The following is a 23729-nucleotide window of genomic DNA, read 5'->3' as shown; positions in this document are numbered from 1 at the left end:
CTTTCTTGGATTTCCATTAAGCATGTGCTGGTATACTTCATAGTGTCTCATAGTCACTCAGGCCTTGTTCTTTTTTTTTTTCGTTCTTAGACTGGGTAATCTCAATTTACCTATCTTCAGATTTGCTGATTCTTCTGCCTGCTTAAATAGGCTGCTGAACCCATATAGAGAATTTTCCATTTCCGTTATCGTATTCTTCAACTGTCAAGTTTCTATTAATCTTGTCTCTTTACTGATATTCTCAGTTGTGATTATAACAGCTTTTGCCAGGTTTTTTTCTGTATTTCTGAGGACACAGACTCCCAGAGCCCCTTCCTCTGCTCTTTTAACTGATGTCTTTTACTACTGCGTTTTGAGAGTTATTTTTAAAAATATATTCTGGATTCAAGTACTTTGTCAATTATGATTTGCAAATACTTTTTTGTTTGCAACTTTTTTTAAGATTTATTTTTATTTATTTGAAAGGCACAGTTACAGAGAGAAAGTCAGAGAGAGAGAAGTCCTCCATCCGCTGATCTATTCCCCAAATGGCTGCAATGGCCAGGGCTGTGCCAAGGCTGAAGTCAGGAGCTAGAAGCTTCTTCTGGGTCTTCCACAGGGGTGAAGGGGCCCAAGGACTTGGGCCATCCTCCACTGCTTTCGCAGGCACACAAGTAGGGAACTGGATTGGAAGTGGAGTAAGCTGGAACTCAAACTAGTACCCATGTGGGATTCTGGCATCACAGGCAGTGGCCTTACCTGCTAAGCCACAACACTGGCCCCTGCAGCTTTTCTTTCTGTGTCTTTTGAAGAACAAAAGATACTGAGGAGTACAGTTTATCACTTTTTTTCTTGTGCTTTTGGTGTTGTATATAAGAAATCTTAGCTAGTGTCAGGTTACAAAGATTTTCTCCTGTTTTCCTAGAAATTATATAGTTTCAGAATTTGTATTTATATCTGTTAAACATTTTAAGCTCATTTTTGTGAGACTTAAATTTTCTAATAAGTGTGTAGTGATAATTTTTTGTGGTTTTAATTTGCATTTCCTAATGACCAGTGATTTTGATCATATTCTCATTTACTTGTTAGCTATGGTGATTTTCATTTTTTTTTTCAAATCTTTTGTCCATATTTTATGGAGATATCTTTTTATTGAGCTTTTAAGTATTTTTATATATTATTGATATAAGTCCTTTGTGAGATATGTTTTACAAATATTTTCTCCCAATCTGTCTTGTCTTTATCTTTTCTTGACAGTGTCTTGATTTGAAGATTTAAAATTTTGCATTTAGCTCAGTTTTTTTCTTGATGGATGATGATATATCTGTCATATAAGAAATTTCTCTCAAACCCAAAGTCATAGAGTGTTTTCTCTATATTTTCTTTCTAGAAGATTTTTGGAAGTTTTTTTTTAAAAAAAATATTTATTTTATTTATTTGAAAGGCAAAGTTACACAGAGGCAGAGAGAGAGAGAAATTAAGTCTTCCATCTGCTGGTTCACTCCTCATATGGCCATAAAGGCCAGAGCTGGGCTGATCTAATCTGGAGCCAGGAGCTTCTTCCGGGTTTCCCACATGAGTGCAGGGGTCCAAGGACTTGGGCCATCTTCTACTGCTTTCCCAGGCCATAACAGAGAGCTGGATCGGAAGTGGTGCAGCCAGGACTAGAACCGGTGCCCATATGGGATGCCGGCACTGCAGGCTGTGGCTTTACCCACTATGCCACAGCGCTGGCTCCTATCTCTTTGTTTATTTAGATCTTATTTACTTTTTTCAGCAGTGTGACTTTTTACATATCTTTCAGCAGTGACTTTTTACATACCTTTTACTGAATTTCTTCTTTATACACAACTCTTTAATTACTTTATAGTTATTAATTTCTTTTGAGCAGAAATGTAGTTCGTTTTTGTGTATCAACTTGTTTCTTTAGAATATGCTAGATTCACTTTCTCTAGTAATTTTTTAGGATTTTCTACCTAGATGGCTATGGATGAAAATAGTTTTACTCTTTCACAGCTTGTGTTTCTTTTTTTCTTCGAAGTACAGTGTTTAAATGATTAAAGTGAATATTTGTAGATTCTTTTTGTTAGGCGGAGAAAATTGATTCTGTCTATAGTTTATAGTTTTGTCATGATTGGATGTTGACATTTGTCAAATGCTCTTTTTGCATATTTTGAGATTGCCTTGCAGTACATTTTTTTGTTTTGTTTTGTTTTGGACAGGCAGAGTGGACAGTGAGAGAGAGAGACAGAGAGAAAGGTCTTCCTTTTGCCGTTGGTTCACCCTCCAATGGCCGCCGCAGCTGGCGCGCTGCAGCGGCGCACCGCGCTGATCCGATGGCAGGAGCCAGGTGCTTCTCCTGGTCTCCCATGGGGTGCAGGCCCAAGCACTTGGGCCATCCTCCACTGCCTTCCCGGGCCACAGCAGAGAGCTGGCCTGGAAGAGGGGCAACCAGGACAGAATCCAGCACCCTGACCGGGACTAGAACCTGGTGTGCCGGCGCCATAAGGCGGAGGATTAGCCTAGTGAGCCACGGCGCCGGCCCTGCAGTACAGTATTGAAAGAAAGTGATTATAGTGTAAACATTTGTAGATTTCCTTTAAGTTGAAAAATTCTCTCCTTGACTTTCTTTAGATTTTTATGATAATTTTTTTTTTTAAAAGATTTGTTTATTTGAAAGGCAGAGCCTCAAGGAGAGAGGGAAAGGACAGAGTGAAAGAGATTTTCCATCTTCCAAATGGCTGCAGTAACCACGTCTGGGCCAGGCTAAAGCCAGGAGCCAGGAGCTAAGAATTTCATTCTGGTCTTCCACCATCGGTGCAGGGGCCCAGGCACTTGGACCAACTTCCACTGCCTTCCCAGGCATATTAGGAGGAAGGTAGATCAGAAGCAGAGTAGCTGGGATTCCATCCACACTCCTGATATCATAAGTGGTGGCTACTCCATGTCAGCCCCTGAGGATTGATGAATTTTGTCAAATACTTTGTCTCTCTATTGAGATGATCATATGGTTTTTCATCTTTATTCTGTTTATATATGATATATTATGTTAATTAATTTTCATGTTATTCAGTCTTTCATTCTTGAAAAACCCAGTTAAGATGTACTATCCTTATTCCTAAATTCGTTTTAGTAATGAAGGAGTGACTATCAGTGATTAACAAAGTATGCCAAGTCCTCAGCTAGGCATTTTACATGTTATTTGCAATTCTTACAACAGCCTACAATTAACTGTTATTTTAGCTTGAGAAATGATAAAATTGAGACTAAGTGAGGTCTCAGCAAAGAACATAGAGAACATGTAGCAAAGCTTGAATTTCAGTCCTTGTGTTTTGAGAAAATCCGGTGTGTAAGGACTGGCTGCAAAAGCAGGAGGAGCCAAGAGTCTAAAAATGGAATAAATCCAATTTCATGAAGAATGTAGTTTGTTAGATTTATGGACAGAAGTGTGGCCTCAGGCAAAAAGAAACATGGTCTGTGGTGACTGCAGGACAACAGATTCCTATACCTCAAGGCAGGAGAAAAAGGATTTTACTGACAAAGGTGGCCCATGGCTAAACAGAATGCACCTTGAATTGATCAGGAATACTAATATTTCAAGAGACATGTGAGGTATGAGATAAGGGATATTCTAGGCATCAGATAAAAACAGCTGGTAAGAGTGAAAAGGTGTGGTGAGTGTTTGGCCTAGTGGTTAAAGATACTGCCTGGGGGCTGGCTCCACAGCTCACTAGGCTAATCCTTCGCCTGTGGCGCCAGCACCCCGGGTTCTAGTCCAGGTTGGGGCGCTGGTCCTGTCCCGGTTGCTCCTCTTCCAGTCCAGCTCCCTGCTGTGGCCCTGGAAGGCAGTGGAGGATGGCCCAAGTGCTTGGGCCCTGCACCCGCATGGGAGACCAGGAGGAAGCACCTGGCTCCTGGCTTTGGATCGGCACAGCGCACTGGCCATGGTGGCCATTTGAGGGGTGAACCAACGGAAGGAAGACCTTTCTCTCTTCTCTCTGTCTCTTTTTCTCACTAACTCTGCCTGTAAAAAAAAAAAAAAATACTGCCTGAGACACTGGATTCTGTATCAGAGCACCTAGGTTTGAGTCCTGACTATACTTCCCATCCCAGCTTGCTTCTAAGGTACATCCAAAGAGGTGGCGGCAAATCATGCATTAAGTAGGTGAGTCCCTGCTACCCACATGGGGGATCTAGGTTTAGCCCTGGCCTAGTCTCAGCTGTTATGAGCATTTGAGGAGCAAGCCAGTGCATGAGAGTTCTCTCTAACTCTCAAATAAGGATTTTTTTTTTTTTAAATGGTAAGTTACCTTAATGACTTTTTTTATCTATCATAGAGCTAAGGATGGCTCCTAGATGGCAGTTAGCACTGTGGTTATGTCACACTGATTTCCTATACCCTGATACCCTTTTACTGTGCTGTGCTACTTTTTTTTTTTTTTTTAAATAATTCATAGTTAAAAGTATCCAGGATTATCTTGTGACTTTATATACTTTTTAAGATATATATGTATTACTTCCTAGAGTATAAATAATTGATTTATGAAAAAAATTTTTTTAAAGATTTATTATTTATTTGGAAGGCAGAGTAAGAGAGAGATCTTTCATCCACAGTGATTCACTCCTCAAATGGCTCCAACAGCCAGGGCTGGAACAGGCTGAAGACGGGAGCCAGGAATGCGGAACTGTATCCTGGGTCTCCCAATGCAGGTAGAAGAGGCCCAAGTAGTTGGACCATCATCTACTGCCTTCCCAGGAGCGTTAACAGGAAACTAGATCAGAAGTCGAGCAGCCAGGACTCAACTAGCACTCTCATATAAAATTCCAGCATTGCAAGCACTGGCTTAACTAGCTGTGCCACAAAACCAGCCTCAATTACTTAGTGTTGATCTTGAATTTTTTGGAATCTATGTTGTTTTACTTTTAATTCAATTAGTTTTAAACTGTTTAAAGTTTTTGAAGTAATTCTAAAGTTGCAAAAAAATTGGAAGAGATATACAAAGAACTCCATGTACCCTTTACCAGTTTAATTACTTTTTAATGTTTTGGCATGTTCTCTTTTTCATTCTGTAAGGTTATACATTTGTGTATGATTTTCCTTTCCTTGCCCATGTGAGAGCAGCCTGCATACTTCCTGTCCCCTGTCCCTTTTCTATCTGCATTTCCTAAGAATAAAAATGCCCTCTTAAATATCCAGAGTGCAAATGTTAAGTTCAAGAAACATAGTGTAGATACAATACTTTCAACTATTTCATATTCAATTTTTTGTCACTTGTCTGAAAGATAATTTTTAGACTAATTTTATTCCTCAATACAATATGCAATCCAGGCTGCTTCTGGCATGTTTAGTAAATAAAATACAGTGTGTCATGTTTTACCATGCAATGACATCATAAAAAGAAATTAAGCTGTAATATGTAATATAAATATGTAATATGTAAAACAGCCAAATTTAAACATCTGAGTTTTGAAGAAAATTTAGAATACATCAAGTAATTACTACTTTGCACAGAATTAATGTGAACCTTTCTGATTGTTTTAAATCACAGCATTCCTTTAGCAAGAATATACTAGATTAAATCACTTTTCTTAAGTGTTCTCATTCTAGTGTGTTTTGTATTTATTCAGTATCACCTTTTATTTCAGCTTTGTTTTTGTCAGTATGATTAAGAGCTTAAGGAGATTTTTGAATGGACAGGACCTTTTTATTTATTCAAATGTGGCTACCAGCTGAAGTGAGAGAGAATTTAGGTTACTTTGCTGTGTTAGTTATCTGCTGCTTTGTAAAAATATCACTTCAAAAGGTGGAGGTTTGAAACAAAAAATATTTGTTACCTGATAGTTTCTGTGGCTCACAAATTTGGCATCAGCTCAGCTATGTTCTAACTTAGGGTCTTCCATGAAATTGCAGTCACACTGTATGTAGCCAGGCTGCAGACAGAGGAAAGCTTGATTGGGGTTAGAGGATTATCTTCTCAGATGTCTCTCTTACCAAGCATACCTCTCCATGGAACGTCCTCAGAATCTTAATGATATGCAACTAGTTTCCTCCAGAGTATATGATCCATGATAGCAAAGAGGAAGTCACAGTGCCTTTTATGACATAGTCAGCACATCATCATTTCTACCAGTTTTTCTGGTAGAAGCAAGCTAGCAAGCACTAAGCTGTCAAATAGAAGGGGTTTCAGGCTCTACCTACTGAAGGGAAGAATATCAAACTGAGTAACCCTGGCCAAGTAGAGGTAAGCTATGGAATAGACTCAAAATACCTCTTTGTTAGTGGCTTCCAGGAGCTTCATTGAATTGTTAATTATTTCCCAAAGAAGGGAACTGTTTGATAGTATTTCTTCCTCCCTTCTTTTTTTAAATAAGTTCCTTAGAGGTCGTTTTTTTTTTTTTTTTAAGTATTTTTATTTATTTGAAAGGCAGAGAGAGTGGGATCTTCTACCCCCTGATTCACTCCCCAAATGCCTGCAACAGCGCTGCTGAGGCCAGGCCAAAGCCAGGAGGAAAGAACTCCATCTGGGTCTCCTAGGTGGGTGGCAGGGATCCAAATCCTTGAACCTCACTTCATGCCTCCCAGGGTGCCTATTGGGATTTGATCCTAGGCACTCAGATTTAGGATGCGGACTTCCTAAGCAGCAGCTTAACCTGCTGTGCTACCATGCCTGCCTCAGTTTGATACTTTTATTTCTTCAAAACAAGGCTGTTGTTAAGATTTTGGCCATCTGTTTTCTTCATTCTACATAGGAAGTCTAAAAATTTATATACTTAAGGGAAACATCTAAAAAATGTAAAATCCAACACAAAAATACGTGAATACTTAATTTTTTGCTCAAGTTTTGTTTTGGGGACTTGTTTGAAATAAAATGATCCTGAAACCAGGCTTAGAAACAAAAAAAGATTTTTATTTCAAATTCAGAGGATCAAAAGTATAAAGTATAAAATGTCTTAGAAATACCTTTCAAGTAACTTTGTTATAATTTCATATACATAGAGAAGAAGTTCCTTACGCCATATCCTTCAAACAGATTCACCAACTGATTGACTTATACCATTTGCCTTACTTGTCTTGCCCTAGCCCATTCAGCCTAATACCACCAGGGATAAACCTATAGCTTGATAAAGTGAGATGTACAGTATGCTGTTGCAGACCAGAGGAACCACAGGGCTTTTCACCAAACAAAAGGTACAGTAGAGTTCGTACAGGATTTTGGAGAATAGCATTTAGCCTGAAATTTCAATGAAGTAGTGTTTTCACAGGCTCAGAATAAAGCTGAAGATGTGTATAAAGGAGTCAGCATTAGGCCTGACCTACAAAGTAGCTCCTGAGTCTTGTTTACTTGGAATATACCAAATTTAAAAGGAATGAGAAATATTGTGTTCAGAAAGCCGTCTTGGAAATCAAGACGACTTCTCTGTATCAGAGTTACTTAAATACTTAAAGAAAAGTAGGATTTTCCAGAAAAATTTTCCATGTCCTATTCCAGTTGTTTTCTCACCTGGCAGACAAGTGTTGTTCTGATATTTTTCATGATAGGATAGTTTTGTCATATGAATGGAATAATTTGTTGTATCTTTCCACAGTTGCTTTTCATTGCTGAATTGTATTATAAAAATATACTGTTAACCTGTGTATATATTTTCTTGATGTGCTTGTTGGTTTCTAGTTCATGGGTATTATAAATAAGGCTGCCAAAAACATTTTTGTGGAAAATTTTCTACGTTCATGTGTTTCTTTCTCTTGGATGAGTAGTTAAATTCCTGAATCAAAGGGTAGGTGCAAGGCTATATGCTTAACTTCTAAGAGACTGCCAAAACTTTACAAATTGGTTTTTCCATTTAGTTTCCTATCTTTCCCTAAATAGGTTGTCTTTTTAATATGATTATGGGTGAGAACTGGTCTTTCATAGTGGTTTAATTACTAGTGATGTTGAATATTTTTTCATGTGTTTATGTGCCATTTATATCTTACTTTGTAAAGTATATGTTCATTTCTTTCATGTTTCTTTATTGGAATATTTACCTTTATATTATTGAAGTGAAAGTTTTTTTATATGTATTCAGGATACAAATCCCTATCAGATACTTTGCTTATAAATATTCCTATCTGTAGCACACATATTCACTTTCCTAATGGGTTGATGAGTGAAAACTTAATTTTGATGAAATACAATTCATTTTTTCTTTAATGAGTTAAATGCCAGCTGTGTCATGAGAAACTTTTGCCTGTCCCCAAGTAATGAGTCTATGTTTTCTTTTACAATTTTTGTGATTTTAATTTTTACATTTAGGTCTTTGATCCATATGAGATTAATTTTGATTATGATGAGAAGTATGGGGCAGAATTTCCTTAATTTCCATATGGATATCCTGTTTTTCTATCAGCATTTGTTGAAAAGATTTTATTTTCTCTCATTGAATAGCTTTGCTGCCTTCATTGAAAAATCAGGTGATTAGATGTGGGTTTGTCACTGGATTCTATTGGCATATATTGTATGTAAACAAACTTTGGAAAACCATATAAAGTGTTCATTATACTTTATATGACAGAGTATATATATACTTATATATACATATATATCATATAAAGTATATATATATACTTTATACTGACATACATAGAAAAAAAACCTAGCTTAGTAATTAACAAGAAACTTCAAATGCCTTTTTTGACGTTAACAGGTTTTTTTTATATGTATTATAAAGATCTAGACAGACCATCACAATATTCACCAAGAGACTCATTGAATCTTTATACAGCATAAAAGGGAAAAGTAGATGATGTACCCATACAGAAACTGGGATTTTTTTTTTAATTTATTTGTTTGAAAGGCAGAGCGACACACACACACACATAAACAAACATATACACATAGATCTTTCATCTGCTGCTTCATGCTCCAAATGGTTTTAATAGCCAGGTCGGGACAGTGCAGAAGCTGGGAGCCAGGAACTCCATCTTGTCTCTCACTTGGGTGACAAGGGCCCCACACTTAGGCCATCTTCCATTGCCTTCCCAGGCATGTTAGCTGGGAGCTGGCTGTGGTTGGGATCCTGCTGGCACTCTGATATGGGATGTCCACATTGCAAGTGGTGGTTTACCTGTTGTGCCACAGTGTTGGCCCTAGAAATTGAGATTTCTTCATAAAGAAAAGTAATTAAAGAATCATTATATAGTCGTATCAGTAGCTTTAGCATATGTATCTGTCGCATTCAGCAAATTTTTACTTGTACTTCACTGAATGACAAGGGGATTTTACAAAAGTTGCTTGTATTATGTACCTCAGTCAGTATTCTGTATTATAATACCTAAAAGTAACCAGTGGATAACTGAAGTTTATCCTTAGAAGGGAGAAGATAAGGAATATAAACTAAGCAGATGGGATTTTACATATAAATCTGTGTTGTTGGATACTAAGAACATAATATCTAAATGAAAATTTTTATGTTTACTCAAGTGAAGTTCTTATTTTGTGGTGTTTATGGAACTTTCTGCAATAAAATCATGTGCATGATCAGATTTATGATATGCTAAATTCATCAAAGGTTGAATTATAGAGAAGTCCTAATAAAAGAAATTTTATCCCGTTTATTGTATTTCATCAGATTTAAAATGCATCCTCCAACCATGACCATAACAAATGCACATATTACTTTTAACACATTTAAGGTCAATTTGACCAGTTAGGATAATCCGTAGTAATTGTATGAGCAGGTATAAAATTTAGAAGTACCATCACGGGGACGGGGTTTTGGCCTGTGATGCTGGTATCCCATGTAGGCACGGGTTCATGTCCTGGCTGCTTCACTATAGGTTCACTCCCTGAAAATGGCCTAGGAAAAGCAGTGGAAGATAGCTCAAGTGTTTGGGCCCCTGCTACCCACATGGAGACCCTGAAGAAGCTCCTGGCTCCTGGCTTTGACCTGGCCCAGTCACGACTATTGCAGCCATCTGGGGAGTGAATCAGTTGATAGATCTCTTTCTGTATCTTCCTCTTTCTGTAACTCTGACTGTCAAATAAAAAAGTCTTTAAAATTAAAAAAAGTGCAGGCTGTTGCTGTGGCATAGCAGGTCAAGCCACCGTCCCAGCTGCCAGCATTCCGTAGGGTTTGGTGCCTGTTCGAGTCTAGGCTGCTCTGCTTCCAATTCAGCTTGCTGCAGATATGTCTATCTGGGAAGGCAGTTGAAGATGGCCCCAAGTGCTTGGGCCCCTGCCACCCACATGGGAGACATAGATGAAGTTCTTGGCTCCTGGCTTCAGACTGGCCTAGCCCCATCCATTGTGGCCTCTTGGGGAGTGAAGCATTGGACAAAAGAGTTCTCTGTCTCCATTTTTCTCTTTCTCTCTCTCTCTCTCTGTAACTCTGCCTTTCAAATAAATAAAATCTTTTTTAATTAATTTATTTTTAAGGAATACAAATTTCTTACATATAACTTCAGGAATAGTTCTTCCCACCGTACCCACCCTCCCACCCACACTCCCACCTCTCCTCCTCCTCCTTCTCCCCAGTCCCATTCTCCATAAAGATTCATTTTTAGTTAACTTTGTACACAGAAGACCAACTCTGTACTAAGTAAAGATTACAATGATTTACACATACATGCACACACACACACACACAAAGCTGTTTGAGAACAAGTATCACATTTAACTCTCAATACAATTCATTGAGGACAGAGGTCCCACATGGGGAGTTAGTGCACAGTAACTCCTGTTGTTAATTTAACAATTAACACTCTTATGTATGATTTCGGTGATCATCCAAGGCTCTTTGACATGAGCTGCCTAGGCTATGGAAGCCTTTTGAATCCACAAACTGCATCAGTATTTAGACAAGACCATTAACAAAGTGGAAGTTCTCTCCTCCCTTTAGAGAAAAGTACATTCTTCTTTAATGGCCACTTCTTTCCACTGGGATCTCACTCATAGAGATCCTTCATGTAGAATATTCAATAAAATCTTTTTTAAGAAATACCATCTTATACCTTATAGTATTATCAATATCTCTTTACAAAGAGAAAAAAGAAGAAACATTCAGAAGACAATAAAGTATTCCTTTAATCCTGTATTAATAGTTGTAGATACAGGGTAGAAGAGTTAGGCTATATTTAATTGCATTGCAAAGCCTACTTAAAACTGGTCTCTTTAATTGTTTTAATGGACTCTCAAGAAGTATTAATCTTGATTGCATTGAAGGTAATTTTGTAAGGAGAAACAAGAAAATATTGAATTCTTGGAATCAGTGATTTCAAGAGACTGACGTTTTATGAAAGCACAAAAGTGTTATATGAGCATATCCATGTTTAAATCCAAAATAGTTCCAATAAGAGGAAATACAGATTCTAAATTGTAAGAATACATCATAAGTTTGAGTCTTCATAACATTGTAGATTTTGGAGTACATTTTATGACATCATAGGTTGGATAAAAAAATTTTTTAAGATTTATTTATTTACGTGAAAGGCAGAGTTAGAGAGAGACGCAGAGAGAGAAAAATCTTCCATCTGCTGGTTCACTCCCCAAATGGACACAACAGTTGAGGCTGGGCCAGTCTGAAGCCAGGAGCTACTTCTGTTTTCCCCCTGCGGTGCAGGAGTCCAAGCACTCTGCTGCTTTCTCAGGCACATTAGCAAAGAGCAGCCAGGATTTGAACTGACACCCACTTGGGATGCTGGCATCACAGGTGGTTGCTTTACCCACTATGCCACAACACCAGCCCCAGGTTGCATGAAATTTGGTAGTAATCATTTGGTAGTAATCATTGTTTATAGTTTTGGGCCTTTCTTTGATATTTAATACTGTATTTTGTAGTATTTTTTTCATTATTTTCATCAAAGTGGCATAGTATATACTGTAGTCAATCAATTATAGTCTTAGTCTAGTCAGACTTACTAGTTCTGTAAACTTAGACAGGTCATTAATACTTCTGAACTTTAGTTTTGCAGTTATATAATGACATTGATCTCCTAGTGTTACCCTTTGTTCTTTTCCACTTAAACTCTAAGAGCTTCCATATACTTTATTATACTTGAGTCTCATTAATGCATTTAGGGTACACTCTTCATATACTCCTAGTAAAGTGAAACTATGGAGATACTAAGATGTTTTCTTCCTCTTTTTGATATATCAGAAAGTAATGAGTGAGGAAATGGGAACAGATCTGTGCTACAAGATGTAATATGGTGGGGGTCGGTGCTGTGGCGTAGCGGGTAGAGCCGCCGCCTGTGGTGCCAGCATCCCATATGGTCCTGGATGCTCTGCTTCTGATCAAGCTCTCTGCTGTGGTCTGAGAGCAGTGGAAGTTGGCCCACGTCCTTGGGCCCCTGCACCCGTGTGCAGGCTCCTGGCTTCAGATCGGCACAGCTCCAACCATTGCAGTCATCTGGGGAGTGGACCAGCGGATGGAGGAACTCTCTCTCTTTCTCTGTGCTTCAGCCTCTCTGTAACTCTGCCTTTGAAATAAAATAAATAAATCTTTAACAGATAAAAAAAGATATATAATAGGGCAGTGCGATGCTTGCAACTCTATGTAGAATCTCTGCAAATGCAACAGCAACAAATATAGAATAATCAAGGACAAATTTATAGGCTACTCAAATATGAGTGACATTGCTGTTGATGATGTGGTCCTCCCTCTTTTTAAGATTTATTTATTTATTTACCAGAGTGTCTTGGCTTTCCATGCCTGAAATACTCTCATGGGCTTTTCAGCCAGATCTGAATGCCTTTAGGGCTGATTCTGAGGCCAGAGTGCTATTTAGGGCATCTGCCATTCTATGAGTCTGCTGAGTATCTCACTTCCCATGTTGGATCACTCTCCCCTTTATTTATTCTATCGGTTAGTGTTAGCAGGTACTAGACTTGCTTATGTGCTCCCTTTGACTCTTAGTCCTTTCATTATGATCAATTGCGAACTGAAATTGATCACTTGGACTAGTGAGATGGCATTGGTACATGCCACCTTGATGGGATTAAATTGGAGTCCCCTGGTATGTTTCTAACTCTACCATTTGGGGCAAGTCAGCTTGAGCATGTCCCAAATTATATATCTCTTCCCTCTCTTATTCCTACTCTTATGTTTAACAGGGATCACATTTCAGTTAAATTTCAACACTTAAGAATAACTGTGTATTAATTACAGAATTAAATCAGTCATGTATTTATTTATTTATTTATTTATTTATGTATTTGAAAGGCAGAGCAACAGAGAAACAGGGGCCAGGGTAGGAGAAGAGAGATATCTTTCCATTCATTGGTTCACTCTCCAAATGACCCTAAAACCTAGCTCTGAGCCAGGCTAAGCTAAGAGCTGAGGACTTTTATCTGCGTCTCCCATATGGATGACAGCAGGAAGCTGTCTTGGAAGTTGAACAGGGTGGACTTGGCACCCTCTGATAGGGGTTGCCAAGTGTAACAAGTGGTGGCTTAACGTGCTGTGCCACAATGCTGGTCCCTGATTTTTTTTTTCTTTAAATGATGAAAAATTCTTAGTGAAGTGTTGAGCAAAAATTAAATATAAATTCCCTGATTTACATGGGAGTTGTAGTTCTAGAAATACCCATAGCAAGATAAGAGAGACTTGATTTTATATGTAAATTGGACTTTTACATTCTATGTTAATATAATTATAAGTAGGTTTTTTTTTTTTAACTTGAATGTCCAGAAGGATAGGTGAAAATCTAGACCATTTGTCTATCCAAGTGTGTAGAATTTGTTGGTGATTGCAGAATGTACTGCAATCCTAGCCCCTTTTCCACTACCAGTAAACATCTCAATTGTTTTATTGACTAAAAAACATTCCCTCCTATTTTAAATAAGTTCCCAGTTTCTACCACCTTGTTGAGAACTACTGGTTTTAGATGTGTGCAAGCTGAGGAAATTAGTACTGTAGAATAATAAATGATTATGTGACTTTTTGTAATTATACATTGATTAAGTTTAATTAAAATGGATAATTTGAAACTTTTACAGTTAAGATGACTGTATTGATGTGTTCTTATTTTTCCTAGTAAAATGAATGAAAATAAACTGGATGACTCACGGAACCTTGGTAAGTAACAATTTAAAATATTTTCATTCTAATAGATCTTTTTAGAAAGCTATTCAAAGAATAGAAATGAATTCCCTAAGATATGCGTAGTTCGTTTGTACATGTAGCAAAGTATAATTGTATGTATTCACATCAACAAAAATGTGCTATCATAGAGGACAAATTTATTAGAGTTTTTATCTGAATAGAACAATATTATTTATTTAATAAACATTTTTTCACTTTTTTAATGACTTTTCTTTACAACAGGAAAACTGCAGGAGAGAACAATTTAAACAATATACAGAAGTTTAACATAAAAAGGAAAACTTATGTGCTCATAACAATCTCCCAATAAAGATACTGCCCTTTTTTAAAAAATGAGAATTTTTTTTTTTTTTTTTTTTTTAATTTGAGAGGCAGAGACACAGAGATAGAGGAGAGAGAGGGTACTCCCACCCTCTGGCTCATTCTCCAAATTCCTACAATGGCTGAGATCATTTCAGTCCAAAGCTAGCAGCCAGAACCCAGATCCACATGAGTGGCAGGATTCTGGTTACTTTAGCCATCAACACTGCCTTCCAGGTTCTGTGCTAGCAGAAAGCTGGAGTCGGGAGCAGAAACAGATATTGAACCCAGGCACTTCAATATAGGACACAGATGTCTTTACTGTTAGGCTAATAGTCCATCCCTAGATGCAGTCCTTTTGACCTCTGTATTTATTTTTGTGTTCTTTATTTGTTATGAAGAATATCAGTTGATTTGCTACCATGAAAAATGAGGAATTTAAATGGCTACCGTATAGTCTTTTACTACTACTACTTGTCCCTCCTCCAGTTTTTAAAGATCTTTTAAAATTCCTTTTAAAATTAAATTACTATACTTAACCTACATTTTCAGAGATTATTTGTTGGCTCTGCATTATGTTGGATAAGAAAACTTGTTCTTGGGGCCAGTGTTGTGGCATGGTGGGTTAAGCTGCTACCTGCAGTGCCAGCATCTCATATCAGAATGCCAGTTAGAGTCCTGGCTACTCTGATCCTGTTTCCTGCTAATTCACTGGGAAAGCAGTGGAGGATGGCACAAGTACTTGGGCCCTGTCAACCTCATAGGAGACAGAGATGGAATTCCTTGATCCTGGCTTCAGGCTGGCAAGGTGCTTTCTGTTGTGGCCATTTGGGAATAAACTAGCAGGTGGAAGATGATCCATCTCTCTTACTGCATCACTCTGCCTTTCAAATAAATAACTCTTTTGAAAAGAAAAAAATGTGGTCCTATAACCCTCCATTTTCTTGCTTCTGCCTCCAGACTTGTATCAGCTTTGTAAATGGTTCTAAAATTTTAGTGATCTGTGAACTTTATGCATTTGCTAAATGCAAATACACCCTTATTCTTATTTACTTGATATTTTTCCCAAGATTGACTCTGTTTTTTTCTTACATGAATGTGTTTATTTTGTTACTGTGATAGAAGGTAGTCATTGTTAAAGAAGATAATAAATATAATAAAGTCAAAACAATTTTACTGAGTTGTATAAACATTAAAGTTAAAAATGGCAAAGCAGAAATATATACAAAAGTACTCTATAAAAATGCATGCATGAAGCCTAGTCTGTTCTGTAAAGAGAGGCAAGAGAGATGGGAACAAAAGTCGCAAGTCTACAACCTATAGCAGATGTACTTCCATCCAGAGTTTGTCATGAGATCTGCCGCTTTTCTGAAATCTCAGCTAGTTCACAAGGACTCCTTTTCTCTTTTAGTCTCAGCTAATTCTGTGTTTTCTACTTCCTCTGGATAGCAGCATGCATGCTTACAGCTGAAAGTGTAGCTACTAGGATGAAGGAGTTAAGATAGGAACAGCTGGTGTAAAATGTCCAGTGTGAATAAATTTTGGCAATTTACTGATATTAATTTGGACAACTTCTTCTCATAAGGAAAGATGGGAAGCTGAAACCTTTTAAGGAGCTAGAGGAGGGACTTTGAGTTATGACTTCTAAGCTGGAGTGGAGAAGGGCAGTATACTGAGGGTATGTCACAGTATTAAATATGAACAATATCTTCCCAGTTCTGAAGTCTATTTTGTGTGCAGGCTGTTAACAAATATAATGCTTTTTGTGTCACGCACACCTTGTTAATTATATTAATGTTTACTATCTCAAGTAAGTTCTGCTGTTGTATTCAATTTTTTTTTTTTTTTAGAGATTTTTTTAAAAGTATTTATTTATTTATTTGAAAGGCAGAGTGACAGAGATCTTCCATCTGGTAGTTCACTTCTCAAATGGCTGCAGTAGCCGGGTCTGGGCCAGGCTGGAGCCAGGAACAAGGAATTCTATCCTGTCCCCCACATGGGAGTCAGGAAGCCAAGTACTTGGGCCATGTCCACAGCCTTCCCTGGTGCATTAGCTGGTACCCAAAGGACACTACAGTATGGCATGTTGATGTCCCAAGTATGGCTTAACCTGCTGTGCAACAGGCCTCCTGGCTTCATTTTTGAGGCTCCTGTCCTCAATTTTGAAGATGAGGAAATAGAATCATAGAGTACTAGTGAAATAAACCAAGCACATAAAGAAAGATAGTGGAAAGAAAGATGGAAATTTTTTTGAAGTTTTTATTTATTTGAGAGAGAGCATTACAAAGAGAAGGGGAGAGAGAAAGTTTTCCATCCACTAGTTCATTCCCCAAATTGCTGCAAGGGCCAGAGCTGAGCCAATCCAAAGCCAGGAAGCAGGAGCTTCTTCTGGATCTCCCACATTGATGCAGAGGCCCAAGCACATGGGCCATCTTCCACTGCTTTCCCAGGCTATAGGAAGAAAGCTGGATCCAGAGAAGAGCAGCTGAGACATGAACAATCATCCATATGGGATTCTGGCACCACAGGCAGAGGCTTAGCCCACTACACTACAGCACCAGCCCCCAGATATGGAATCTTAAAAAAATAGAACTCATAAAGCAGCACAAAGGTGTAGCAGATAAATTTGCCGCCTGCAGTTCCAGCATCCCATATGGGCGCCGGTTCAAGTCCCGGCTGCTCCACTTTCAATCCAGCTCTCTGCTATGGCCTGGGAAAGCAGTAGAAGATGGCCCAAGTCCTTGGGCCCTTGTACCCATGTAGGAGACCTGGGAAAAGCTCCTGGCTCCTGGCTTCAGATTGGCACAGCTCCAGCCATTGCGGCCAACTGGGGAGTGAACCAGCTGATGGAAGACCTCTCTTTCTGCCTCTCCTCTCTCTGTGTAACTCTGACTTCCAAGTAAATAAAGAAATCTTTAAAAAAAAAAAAAAAAAAGAGAGAGAACCAGAGAATAGTAGTTACCAGGGCCTGGAGTTGAAGGGCAAGGTAAAGATCATAGACAAAAAACGCAAGATTTCATTTAGAAGAAATAAATTTATGTGCTCTATTGTATAACATGGTGAGTATAGTTAATAATAGTGTACTTACTGTATACTTGAAAATCAGTAAGAGGAAAGACTTTAAGTGTTCTTACTGTAAATATAAGATACAAAGTTACACACATAATTAGCTCTATTTAGCCATTCTACAATATGTACATATTTCAAAACATCATTTGTACACCATAAATGTGTACAAAGACAAAAAAGTGTGGAATTAAGTCTCAACATGACCCTGACTCTGCAAGTCATTTATTTTTTGTGTGTATGTGTATATATGTGTAGTAAAATACACATAAATAAAAAGCACCATTATAGTCATTTCAAAATATACAATTTGTTGGCATTTAGTATGTTCACAATTCGTGAAACCATCACCATTATTTAGTTTAAAAAAATTTTATCAACCCCAAAGCATACTCTCTACTCACTAGGCAGTCACCTTGTCTTTAGCACCTGGCAACCACTAATCTGCTTTTTGTCTATCTCTAGAGTCACCTATTCTAGAAAATCTAATCCATATGTAAATTGAATCATTCAATAATGTAGCCTTTTGTGCTTGACTTCTTTCTCTTAGCATAATGCTTCTTATCCATGTTGTAGCATGTTTCAGTACTTTATTCCTTTCTGTTGCTAAATAGTATTCTATTGTATGGATATATGCCATATTTTGTTTATCCATTTATCCACCTGTTGAATAACATTTGGTTTGATTGTACTTTATAAACAGTGCTACTAGTGAGCATTATTAGTGTGAAAGTATTTGACAATCTCTTCATTTCTTTGGCTACAGTAGAATCACTTGGTAACTGTAACTTTCTGAGAAACTGATGAAACTCCATGTTTAGGGCCGGCGCCGCGGCTCACTAGGCTAATCCTCCGCCTTGCAGCGCCGGCACACCAGGTTCTAGTCCCAGTCGGGGCGCCGGATTCTGTCCCAGTTGCCCCTCTTCCAGGCCAGCTCTCTGCTATGGCCCGGGAGTGCAGTGGAGGATGGCCCAGGTCCTTGGGCCCTGCACCCCATGGGAGACCAGGAAGCACCTGGCTCCTGGCTTCAGATCAGTGCGATGCGCCGGCCGGCCGCAGCGGCCGTTGGAGGGTGAACCAATGGCAAAAGGAAGACCTTTCTCTCTGTCTTTCTCTCTCACTGTCCACTCTGCCTGTCAAAAAAAAAAAAAAAAAAAAAAAAAAAGAAAGAAAGAAAGAAACTCCATGTTTAACTTTCTGAGAAACAAAGTGACTACATCATTTTCCATTTCTAGTAGTAGTGTATGAGGGTTTTAATTTGTCTGGGTCCTTGCCAACTTGTTATTATCTGACATTTTGAGTATAGCTATCCTTGTGGGTATGAAGCAGTGCATTTTCCTGTTGGCTGATGACAAATGATATTAAGCATTATTTAATGTACTAGTGACTGTTTTTGTATCTTTGGAGAAATGTATATTTTGATCTTTTGTCTGGTTTTAAATTGGATTGTTTTTGTTCTTGAGTTGTAAAGGGTTTCTTACATATTCTGGTTCCTATGCCTTTGTCAGGAAAGAGTTTCCCAATATTTTCTTCCATTCTGTAGAGTGTCTTTTTACTCTACTGGTAGTGTCCTTTGAGGCACAAAAGTTTAAAATTTTGACAAAGCTCAATTTATCTTTTTTTGTTGTTGTTGTTTAGCCTTTGGTGTTATATAAATTGTTATATAAATTTTTATTGCCAAATCCAATATTTTCTTCTAAGAATTTTATAGTTTTGCCTTTTAGATAAAAGCCCCTTGATCTGTTTTGAATTAATTTTTGTGTATGATGTGAGACATGAGTTCAACTTTATTCTTTTGCATATAGCTATCTAGTTGTATCTTTTCCCATGGAATAGTCTTGGTACCCTTGTCAAAAATCAGTTGACCATAGTTGTATGGGTTTATTTTGGATTCTTTTCCATTGTTTTGTGTGTCTGTACCTCTGCAAATCCATACTGTTGACTACTGTAGCTTTGTTGTTCTAATCTTTTCTCCTTTTCTTGGTGAGTCTAGCCAAAGTTTTATTGATTTTTTGTGGGTCTTTCAAAAAATCAAGTTTTGTTTTTATTGATTCTCTTAATTGTTTGGTAATCTTATTTTGGTTTTGTCTGCTCTATCTAATCTTTCTTTTTTCCTTTTTTTATGCTAATTTTGGTTTAATTTCCTCTCTCTCCCCCAACCCCAACTTGTTAAGGTATAAAATCAGGTTATTGATTTGGGATCTCATTTTTTTTTTTTAAGATTTATTTATTTATTTGAAAGGCAGAGTTACAGAGAGAGAGAGAAAGAGAGAGATCGATCTTCCATCTGGTGGTTCACTCCCCAAATAGGCACAAATTGGGCTGATCTGATGAAGCCAGGAGCTATGAGCTTCTTCTGGGTCTCCCATGTAGATGCAGGGACTCAGGCACTTGGGCCATCTTCTGCTTTCCCAGGCATCGCAAGTGGAGCAGCCAGGACTGGCACCCATATGGGATGCCAGCACCCTGGGTGGCGGCTTAACCCACTATACCACAGCATCAGCCCTGCAATCTTTTTAATGAAAGTTTTCATGAGCCTAACCTCAATAAAAATTTAGAGATTCCCTTATCTTTTCTGAGCATGCATACATCCTTGGAAACGTCTCGAGGCCTTCCTATGTTATGTAGTATATGTGGAAGTTTTTCAAAGCCCTTATTTCCCCAAGTATTTGTTTTCTCTAGCATTTTCTTTCCCAGGCTTTTTGGTCCATCAGCTGCTTTCTCTGACTGTTTTCTGTTGCCCCAAGCCACTCCCATCTAGTTATGACAGTACTTCAAAAAGTTATTAGAAAATAGTTAAAAGATGTTTGCTTTTATTAAATTTTTTTCTGAAATTTATAAACACAAGGAGTTATCAAAAGATAATATAATGCATATTATGAAAAAACTTTGCATAGATTTTAATTTCCATTTTTTTCATGAACTGTTTGAAGTATGCTAGTACTTGTTTTAACCCTGAGAAAGTTCAGAGCTAAGTGAAATGAAGACAAGCACTTTAGCCCATCCCTCAGGGAACCACTCAGAATCACTTTTGAGAAAAACGTCCGTATTACTTCCTGTTGACCAGCAATCTGTATCTAGAATTAGACCATATTAGTTAAGTTAGATAGTTAGATAAATTAAAATGCTGTCATCAAAATTTGGCAGCTTGTCTCTTCATTAAGCATTACCTTAATTTTTATAAGTTTATTCAATTGCAGAACTTGTAAAAAATTGATTCTGACAGTTTTTGGCAGCTTAATCATTGCTTTAGAAGAATGTAGTTTTGGAGTTCCTAATCCATCATTTTCTTTGGTGTTAATCTCAGAGGTTGCCATTTTAACCACATAATGGAATTAATCATTAAAAACTGATGGAAAAAAGTAAAGTCACATTAAAGTGTTAGAAATAGGTACTGGAAATTTTAAGTTACCAATAACAGTATAATGTGATTTGCTGTCTCAGAAATGATTTAATGCATCAATTAAGAGAAACACCAATTCCATAGTTTTTTTAAAATTAAATGTTTTTTGTCCTTATTTTTTCACTGTTAGCTTGTGTTTTCTGTCGAAAAAATGATGACTGTCCTAGTAAGTATGGAGAAAAGAAAACTAATGAGAAGTGGAATCTCACTGTACATTACTATTGTTTGGTGAGTATAATTTATAATTAAATTCTGGAGAGTTAATGTTGTAAAGAAAATTAGATACTGCTACTAATTTTTGAAAATTAGATGTCTTTTAACTTCTCTGGATCTTGTTTTGCCTGTGTGTAAAAATAGAATTTTTGAGAAATCATATTCTAAGATTCTGAAAGTACTTGATACATATACAGAGTTATTGTCATAACCTGTTTGTATTTGTCTAACCATTTAGGGGCTTAATGAAAGAAAAAAGGAGAAAATGATTAGGTCCATAAAGGAGGTGTTCTTTTTCCCACTTTCTTATTTCCTTTGTTGCTAGTGACAAATCTCAAAAAAGACTTGTTTGAGGGTTCAGGGAGTAGAAGAGAAGTATTTTATTTCACAGAAAGCCCAAAAAGAAAAATTCTGGCTAAAGGAAGTAAATATTTGTGGAAAAGGAAACAGTTTAATTTATGAGTGATTTATTTATTTATTTGAAAGAATTAGACACAGAGAGAAGGAGAGGCAGAGAGAAAAAGAGAGAGGTCTTCCATCCACTAGCTCACTCCCCAAATGGCCACAGCAGGGTTGGAGGGAGCTGCACTGATCCGAAGCCAGGAGTCAGGAGCTTCCTCCAGGTCTCCCACACTGGTGCAGGGGCCCAAGGTCTTGGGCCATCCTCCATTGCTTTCCCAGGCCACAGCAGAGAGCTGGATTGGAAGTGGAGAAGCTGGGACACGAACTGGTACCCACATGGGATGCTGGCACTGCAGGCAGCGGACTTACCCTCTATGCCACAGCGCCAGCCCCAAAAGTAATTTCTAACTGAGAATTCATCCATCATTTGTTCCCCTTTGTCTTCATCTTTCACTTCATTGAATCTATGCCTAAAGGTATTAGTGGCATCATCACTACAATAGCATGTCAAGGATGAATAGGTATGCACAATGTTTTATGACACTGTTGTCCATTACTGCTCAACATATCATTGTAAAATTTAGCACTTAAACAGCATTTATTCTCTGACATACTTTCTGAGGGTTAGCCCTCTATTATCAGCTTAGCTGAGTAACTGGCTCAGAGTAACCCATGAGAACAAGATGTCACCAGATTTCATCTGAAGGCTTTACTGAGCTGGAAGAGCCCAGCCTTTGGTGGCTTATTTGCATGGCTTTAGCCACTGTTCCTCCTATCTATTGACAGGATGTCTTGGTTTCTTGAACTCTTTCTTAGTAGGGCTGCTCATAGCATGGCATCTTGCTTCCTCAAAGCAGGTGATCAGACACACACACACACACACACACACATCAGATAGAACCATTTGATGTAGTGTTCACAGAACACACCATTGTCACTTTTGCTTTCATCTGTTTGTTAGAAGTAAGTAAGTGTAGCCCACAGTCAAGGTTAGGGAAATTAAACTCCATCTCTTAAAGGAAAGAATATCAACAAAAGTTTTTAAAAATTTATTTATGTTATTTGAAAGTCAGAGCTAAGAGAAGGAGAGGGAGAGGCAGAAAGAGAGGTCTTATATCTGCCTGATTGCTTCCTAAATGGCTGTAATGGCCAGGGCTGAGCCAGGCTGAAGCCAGGAGGCAGGATCTTCTAGGTTTCCTGTGTGAGTGCAAGAGCCCAAGAAATTGGGCTATCTTCCACTGCATTCCCAGACACATTTAGCAGGGAGCCAGATTGGAAATGAAGCAGCTGAGACTCGAACTGGCACCCATATGGGATGCCGGTGTTGTTGGTGATGACTTCCTGCTATGCCACAGTGCCAGCCCCTGTCAACAAATCTGTGGACATACTTTTGTTTACTTATTTATTTGAGAGAGAGAAGGAGAGAGAGAGAAAAGCAGTTCCCATCCTGTAGTTCACTCCCAGGGACAAAAGCCAGGAGCTAGAAACCCAATTCAAGTATCTCACATGGATGAGAGACCTAATTCCTTGAGCCATCACCTGCTGCATTCCAAGATCTATATTAGCAGGAAGCTGGAGCTAGGTATTGAACCCAACCATATCAGTATGGGATGTGTACATCTTAACCAGTAGGCTAAGTGACCCCCATGTGGACATATTTTTAAACCTACCACCATCTATGTTAAAATTCCTTCTATAACTCCTTAAAAAATAAAAATCCAGAGTGTTCCTTGATAGCTTGCTAAGAGTACTTTTGTGCCCACAGATGCTCTAGAAGAAATAGACTTATACCATTGATTAAGGGAACATGAATTTGACATTCTAAATGCTTCTAATTGGGATGTATTACTTTCTGAAATACAAAAAGTCTTTTCAGAAAAGAAACTTTTCTAAAAGTTTAATTTTTATGCAGTAGAATTAGGTGAGCTACGCTGTTTTACTAGTCAGTGGGTTATTGTTTCATAACTAACTCAAGTGATACATAATTTTTGTTTTTCTTTTAGTATAATACTGCTTAAAAATCACAAATTTGTTTTTTTGAAGTATTTTTGAGTTTTTTAATGTGTTTGAGTTGAACATAACAGAATTTTCCTAATATTCTTCCTTATTTTATTAATGAGCATAATAAAAAAGAAATGTACTGATCCCTTTTAAGATTCTTTTTCCTTATAAATAGGAAAGTATAATAATGGTATATATTACAAGTGGTAATAGAATACTAGAGTTGAGACAGACTGAAGAGACAATCTAGTTCAATGTTCTTATTTTCATGTTTAAGGTCAGA

The 23729-nt window shown here is 37.8% G+C and overlaps 1 protein-coding gene across 2 annotated transcripts in view; it reads left to right on the top strand.

Annotated features, from left to right (window-relative positions):
* The window catches only part of G2E3 (G2/M-phase specific E3 ubiquitin protein ligase), a 70367-nt gene that overhangs the window by 8859 nt on the left and 37779 nt on the right, over positions 1–23729 (top strand). The window contains exons 2-4 of one of the 2 annotated variants that reach the window (XM_008269463.5): positions 7061–7168; positions 13994–14034; positions 20961–21058. In XM_008269463.5, the coding sequence (XP_008267685.2) occupies positions 13998–14034; positions 20961–21058 (135 nt within the window). In that variant the 5' untranslated portion in view covers positions 7061–7168; positions 13994–13997. The remainder of the gene's footprint in view (positions 1–7060; positions 7169–13993; positions 14035–20960; positions 21059–23729) is intronic. The other variant, XM_002718119.6, reaches the window with a different exon arrangement.

This window comes from Oryctolagus cuniculus, chromosome 12 (genome assembly GCF_051225735.1).
Source record: "Oryctolagus cuniculus isolate XC-2025 breed Fujian yellow rabbit chromosome 12, ASM5122573v1, whole genome shotgun sequence".
Taxonomy (NCBI): Eukaryota; Metazoa; Chordata; class Mammalia; order Lagomorpha; family Leporidae; genus Oryctolagus; species Oryctolagus cuniculus.
Note: the sequence above shows the minus strand (reverse complement) of the source record. Positions and strands in the feature narration are given on the sequence as shown.